At 43.5% G+C, this 7096-nt stretch overlaps 1 protein-coding gene across 1 annotated transcript in view; it reads left to right on the top strand.

The window, feature by feature from the left end:
* Positions 1-5152, top strand: part of EPHX1 (epoxide hydrolase 1) — a 12835-nt gene extending 7683 nt beyond the window's left edge. The window contains exons 7-9 of the mRNA XM_008630394.2: positions 1079-1187; positions 2152-2277; positions 3789-5152. Coding sequence (XP_008628616.1) covers positions 1079-1187; positions 2152-2277; positions 3789-4014 — 461 coding nt within the window. The 3' untranslated portion in view covers positions 4015-5152. The remainder of the gene's footprint in view (positions 1-1078; positions 1188-2151; positions 2278-3788) is intronic.
* The last annotated feature ends 1944 nt before the right edge of the window (positions 5153-7096 follow it).

Below are 7096 nucleotides of genomic sequence, written 5' to 3'. Positions count from 1 at the left end.
TCCTGCAATTCTCAGGACAAAGAAGAGAGGAGCAGGGCAGTGGCAGGTTCCTGAAAGGAGAGAAGAATGCTTTGAAGACATTTCTGACAGAAATGCTTGTATTCCAAGTGCTCTTAGGAGCAGTATCAGGGTTTTTTCTATGTAAGCAGATGTACTCTACTCACAGTAAGCAGGTGAGAACAGACTACTGCTTGCCATGTCCAGCAGATCTGGAAAGTGTGCTCAACAGAACTTTTTCAAATACTTGCTATTTTGGTTATCAGTAGTAGTTGCTTAATAACTGAAATTGCACTGTTGTGTTTAAATAGCAATTACTGATGAAATTGTGCCAGCTGCAGCATTAGGCATCTTCCTGGAAGGCTGGGTTGCATGGATGGAACTTCAAATGCATTGCTGTTCCTTGGGAACAGCTTTTCCTCATGTTTTACTGAGAAGCTGGGACAGTGTACGGTCCCTGTATTTCACAGCACTGGGATCTGTGTGATCCAAGTTCCAAGTGCAGGTGTGGTTTTTTCTGTCCAAGGAAAGCAAACTATAAAATCTATATTAAGGCTTGTTCTACATGAAGGCAGTTTGCTGTTGCTAATTTAGAAGATGGACTGTTTAGTAGAGCCTTGCTGTTCCTTAATGACTTTCTAATAATCCTTAAAATGTTTTGCTGTTAGATAATGCTGCAAATCCTCTTGGTCATGTGTGGGCATGTGGGGTTTGGCTCTGTAATGCTGTTTAATACATGACAACTTCCAGATTAATGGAAGCAAACCCTCCTTGGCACATAGAGCTTAATCTTACTAGCTTACCAGAAAAAAAGAAAAGGCAGCAGAAATCCAATACTGTTACATCAGTTCAAAAAACGTTCAGTGTGAGCTAATGTGGAGCCTGCTCCTTTGCAGATACTCTCAGTCTGTGATTTGGCATTAAATGGCTCCAATTCATTGTACTACTTTATTTATTTAAGAAAGCAGCTGATGGAACAGCTCTGTAAAGTTACATCCCCTGTATTATAATAGGCAGCTGTTCTAACACTCTCAGTAGCTGCATATCACCATTTTAGTTAACTTTTCCTCCTCCTTTACAGGCTGTGGTTTGAATGACTCTCCTGTAGGACTGGCTGCATACATCTTGGAGAAGTTTTCTTCATGGACTGATACGGAATTCCAGAATCTAGAGGATGGAGGTCTGGAGAGGTAAGCCCTTTCTCTCCTGCCATTTTGGATGAGGTGATTAAGCCCAGAGTCACAGCTGAAGAGGTTTGTCTGAAGTGGTCACCTCACACCTCAGGGAGCCTGTAGTGACCACAGCTGGTGCAGAGCTGCCCTACAGCACACAGAGAGGCAAACAGACCATGGAGGGTGATGAATTCCCTTCCCACTTCGATCTCCTAAGAAAAGAAATACACCCTGCAACTCCTGGATATTAAAAACTGACTTGGGGGAAGAATCTCATTAGGACCAAAAGTTTAGCCCACATTAAAATGCTGGGAACTCATGATTCATTGTAATACTAACAATTAACTCACTGTGAATTGGCTTTGGATTGATTGTTACTGCTTCATCTACCTACCATTTGCTAATAAAGGATTATGTTTAGTGTGCAGCAGAAATCAGAGATGAAACTCCCTTTGAGAACTACCTGGCAGGAATGGAGAGAGGGGGCACGCTATGGAAAGGCCCAGTGGCAGCAGATTTGAATGGACTGTTTGCACTGCATGCAGCTGATGATTTTATATGAAACATGCACTGTTTACAGCACTTGTTGGGGTATGATGGCTGTGTTGAAGGCTCACAGTAGCATTTCAGATTATCATTAATAAATGGCACCAGCTGTTGCATGTGCTGTTCTGCTCCCACCCTCCCAGTCTGTGGACAGCCATGCTGGGGCATAAGGTGCTTGTTGGAATCTGCCCTCCGTGTAGGAGTTAAAATGTCACTTCCCAGTCTGTCTGAAAGCCTTTAGCATCCTTAACTGGTCACTGGCAGACAGAGGGGGAGTAGTAACTTCACCTCTCCACTCCTAACCAAATTAACTGGTTCTTTTTCCTGTAACTTTTTTTTTGTTTCCTTACAACCGAACCAAAGTCAAGTCCCTGCTAAAGTGATGCACATCAGTGTTCAGGTCTAGCTAAGCAATCTCTTGGGCTTGCCTCTTCAGGAAGTTCAGCCTGGATGATCTGCTCACCAATGTCATGATCTACTGGGTGTCAGGCTGCATTGTCTCCTCGATGCGTTTCTACAAAGAAAACTTCCAGAAGGGGATAGGCACACAGAAACATGAAAAGTAAGCGTGGCTTCTTCCCTTTAAATATTTTGCCCTGATCTTAATTTTATGGTTGCAGATGGATTGCTCATGCTTTATAGGTTTCTGAATGCTGAGGGAAAAGACTGCTCTATCACAATACTCCTCTGCAAGACAGACCTGCTAGCTGATGTACTGTGTTGTGCTTGCAAAACACGGTGCTTAGGTAGGAATCCTGAACCATCAGTGAAGAGATCTGACTGGAGGCACTGCTTGAGGGCTTCCCATTCATGGAGCATCCATGTACTTCCCGATTTTATTTCAGTTACTAAATTAGTCTGTGAGTGAGTCATGCAGTCAGTTTTGTTTAGTTTAGTTGGTTGTAGTTTTTGCCCATTTCTGGACACAGTTTGCCTATTTTTGCAAAAGGCTTAAGTCCTTCCTTTGGAAGCAACTTTAGCCTACTGACAAACTGCATCATTCAGGAGTCAGTGAGACTGATGTGCCTGCTGCTGCTCACACTCTTAAGACAGCAGCTTAGTTGCATATAATTGTGTGAGCTTGAGTATGAGTGAAGGCTTAAACCTGCCCTGAGGTGTTTGCAACCACAGCTTAGTGCCATGGTATTTATTTAGCTGTGAAATGATGCTCCCAGGTAGCTGACTCAGTTCCTGAAGCTGTTGTGGCTATGCTGTGGGCAGTATCTTGCTCTGGTTCTGCCTGCTTGAGATGAGCTGTGTGAGCTTCTACGTGCCTAGAGGACAGAGTCTCAAAGTCTTGTGTAAAATTCTGATCTCAGGCTTCCAGTGGCTACGTGCCCAACACTTTTTGTATCTACATTTTAAAGTCTGTCATTTCTGACAATGCAGCTTATGTGTATGGGATATTTAAACCTAGAAAATGTGGCTCTTATAACGAGCACGGATCATTCCACTTTATGAGACTCTTCCCCTCAAATCCAGTCACTTCCTTACACATCCTAATGTTCAGAATGTTCTGTATTGTGCATTTGTGCCAGTTAAAAGCAAGAGCTACTTTACAAGGTATAGCCTCACATTTAGAAACGTTGCTTCTGAACCAGTCTAGATTATTATTATTCCTCTCCTCTCCCCCCCTTTGAAGTAGTTCTTCCCCTGCCTCCCCTCCAGTTCTCCTGCCAGGCTTAGCATATTTGGGTGGTTATCTTCTCTGTAAATCTCTCTCCAGCCCTTACAAATTGTGTGCTTGCCCCTCAATTGGAGCCTTGTGTGCAGCAAGAGGAAATTTGCTGCCCGCCACGTCCTAGGGCTCCCCGTTCTGTTTCCATGCTTCTGACCTTCATGCTGTTTTCAAGATCTCTTGCAAAATTGCTTTAATATCACTGTATGCAAAAACAAATACAAGTTTTTTTCCTCAGGAGTTAGAGCGTTGTCTTTACTTTTAGGATATGGAAGTTGAATTTTAATTGCCTAACAACAGTGTGCCCAACTGTTTAAGAGCATTCCCTTGGAACTTTTGATTTGTTGCAGGTTTAAGTGTTTGGAAGATTACAGTGATTCTCTCTCCTCTCTCAGGCTCACAGTACAGGTACCCACTGGCATTGCCTCCTTCCCTAATGAAATCCTGCACACACCCCAGGCTTGGGCCAAGAAGAAATACACCAACATCGTCTCCTTCCACTTCATGCCTCGAGGTGGCCATTTTGCAGCTTTTGAGGAACCTGAACTTCTTGCTAAAGATATTCTGCAATTTGTGGGGAAAGTAGAGAAAGAGCAACTCTGGAAAAAGAAAGGGGAATAACTTCCCTAAGAAACGGCAGGGTAGTTACTTTTAGCTTAGCACATGTACAGGGCTTACTAAGTGTACTGTAATCCATGTAGTTAGATCTTATTATTGACCAGATGTGAGCAAGGACAGCAAGAAAAATGCAGTGTATCTCGATGAGATACTGCCATGGGGACCAACTGATTTTAGGTTGGGCTTTTTTTTTTGTTCAGCTAGGCTAAGAAAGTAGCATGAAGAGTACTTGGCTGTCTTCTAAAACGTGTTCTGTAGTATTCTTGACTCTTGCTTTGAGATTGAAAAGTAGACCTCACAACTGCTAATGTACCTAGTAACAGTTTAATTGTTATGAAAGGCCTTTATTTTCATGGCAGCAGTAAAATTTGAGTTGCTGTAAGTATGAAGTTCCTCACTTAAAGGGTGGGGAGCAGCCTGGCAGGACTTAACTTGCATGAGTGCATCAATCAATCAATCAATCAATCATCATTGATGATCTACATTACCTTTAAACTGCCTTCTGCTGGCTGCCTTTCTTTTCCAGCCTGGGCTGTGGAGCAGTTCCCTGGCTGTGAAGGAGCTGGAGTGCCCTGTGCCAGGCTCCTGGGATATGTGAGAAGGAGCTGAAGCACACAGGTGCCTGTAGCTCAGACCAGGGGGAGGGGTTGGGTAGGAGTAGCTACCTCTGCTCTGAATTTGTACTCTTAAGCTAAATCATAGCCTTAGGTAGGCTCAACATGCTGTGGCTTTGTGCTGCTTTGGCAGGGTATTGTAAATACCTCTTACTAAAGAATAAAAACCTGATTAATTCAAAATTAAAAGAAAAGTGCATTAAATTTTTTAATAACTCCTCTTTGATTCTTTTAATTTTCTTAACAACTGAGATTTTGCTTGGTACCAGCTAACAGAAGCATCAGTTCAGAACCTATCAGTTCTGTACTGCATCTGTCACAAAGGTCAGATTGAAGGCAAACTGCTCAAAGGAAATTGAAGGGCTGTATGGTTTTACCAGCTCCTGTCCCTAGCGTGTGTAGTTGAGCTTCAAACAGGTCTTAAACCATATCCAGATGACTGATTTCAGTGTGGTTTTGTTCTCCAGTCACTTCTGATGTCCTTCTCTACTTCTGAAAGCACAGGGAAATACAATCTATCAATAGCACTTGCATGGATTAGTATTATTTCACAATCTTAATTGAAATGGAAGCTAAGAGCTGCTCAGCAGATCCGTGCTCCATCCCACAAGGCTTTAGACTCTAGCATACCATGTAGTTTGTTTCACAGAAGGGAAGTGGACCCTCCTGCTGGGCACATTCAAATCCTAGTGCTGAAAGCCACCACCAGCCGTGGCAGAAAATCATTAGGGCAGATGGGCTGTGGACCAGCCCAGATCAGTTTTCTGAGCAGAGATGAGACCTCTTGCTGCCTTTCCTCAGCCTGCTGCACCTGGGTGCCAGTAGTGCAAGGCAGAGGAGCTCTCAGGTCTCCCTACTAGATTTGATTCTCAAGCTGTTCTTGAGTTCTTTAGGACAGCTACCTGCTTCCAGAGTAGTAGTGAGCACTAATTCCATGCCTAATTGCAAATGCTTTCATTCAGTCAAGATTTGTGTTCTCATTTGCAAAATATTGTGTGATGCAGGTCTGTTTTGAACACTCAGGAAGAAAACACAGAATCATTCCCTTTGAAATAGACTCCCCTTGGAGAAGACCTTCCCCAAACTTCTTTATAGGAAAAGAGGTGTCTTTATCCACCAGGAATTAGCTCACCTCTGACAAGAACAGCTGCTACAGGTACCACTACCTGTAGCACTACACACCCTCCTGCACAAGTCTTGATTTATGACCCTTTGGTTTAGCCTTTCCTCTGTCCCCTGTGTGGCCTTATATTTCAGAGCTGGAGATCACCCAGCCCCTCTCCTTGCTACTGCACATGCAGACATCTGCTGTGGTGTGAGGGAGCTCTGCCATATTCTGATATAACTGAGCAGTGCCCCAGGGACTGCTCAGCCACAACGCAGATAAAGGAAGGGGGGAGCAAGTTTGCTGTGTGGAATCTGCCAAACCTCTTTTCAGATGGGAGTGAAGCATCTTCTCTCCCTTCTGGAGCAGATCTGCTTGAAGGGGCCCAGCCTTGATGAAAGGAGGCGTATCAGGACTCTGGTTTGGGATCTGTTGTTACAGCAGCTCAGCCAGGCTCAGTCATCAGCGAGAGCTGGACCAAAAACAAGCACCTGTAAAATCTTTCTATTTTCAAATGTGCCTCATTGTGCTCAGCACTCTGAGTCGATGACAGTGAGCACAGGCAGTACCTGAGCATGTCCTGCCCTGCTCTGCACAGCAGGTAAGTGCTCTTCAGAGTTTGATAAGCTTCTGTCTGAAAGAGAGAAAAATCTGGACCTAAAAGGTGTAGATTTTAGGAGCTTAAAAATTATGATTAAATACCTGATATATAGCAGAGTTTGTTCTGAATTTTGATGTCACACTTCTCAAACCTTAAGCCCACAGCTATCAGCAGCTGTTGTTCATCACCTACTTACCTACACTTAGATAAAAATGCAGTGAAATACTATGACAAAGTGAAAAAGTATGAAATTAGCTATACAGCAGCTGTAAAAACCGCCATCAGTTCCTCTTCCCTTTTCAAAATAACTCTCTGGTTTCAGCAAAACACAGCCAATCCCACCACCTGCAGTGCAAGGTTTAATACTAATGAAGTGTCTGTGAGCCAGTGATAGCATCTGCATCTCATCCTGTAGTGAGCAACTCTCCCAGGAGCCTGAGATCTGGATTTGACAAGTGCCTTGGGTGAATCCAGATTCACTTCTGATACCCTCTGGTACTGGCTACAGGCAATTATTTGGTACAGAGAACCAGAAATAGTTTTAACATTTCTGTAAGCAAGTAACTGCATGTCAGATTATTGCAATAATAATAATAAACAGTTGTCATGGGTTAGCAAGCATAGTCCCGGAAGTGATGTTCTTGCAAAGGAGTGCTTACAGCTCCTTCTGTGACCTGACAGAACCTATCAGCTGGCCACTTTGAATATGGACAATTCTTTAAGCCACTTAAAGTTGTGACCGCCTCTGTGATCCACACTTAAGAA

Source organism: Corvus brachyrhynchos, unplaced genomic scaffold (assembly GCF_000691975.1).
Source record: "Corvus brachyrhynchos isolate BGI_N302 unplaced genomic scaffold, ASM69197v1 scaffold101, whole genome shotgun sequence".
In the NCBI taxonomy this organism is placed as follows: domain Eukaryota; kingdom Metazoa; phylum Chordata; class Aves; order Passeriformes; family Corvidae; genus Corvus; species Corvus brachyrhynchos.
Note: the sequence above shows the minus strand (reverse complement) of the source record. Positions and strands in the feature narration are given on the sequence as shown.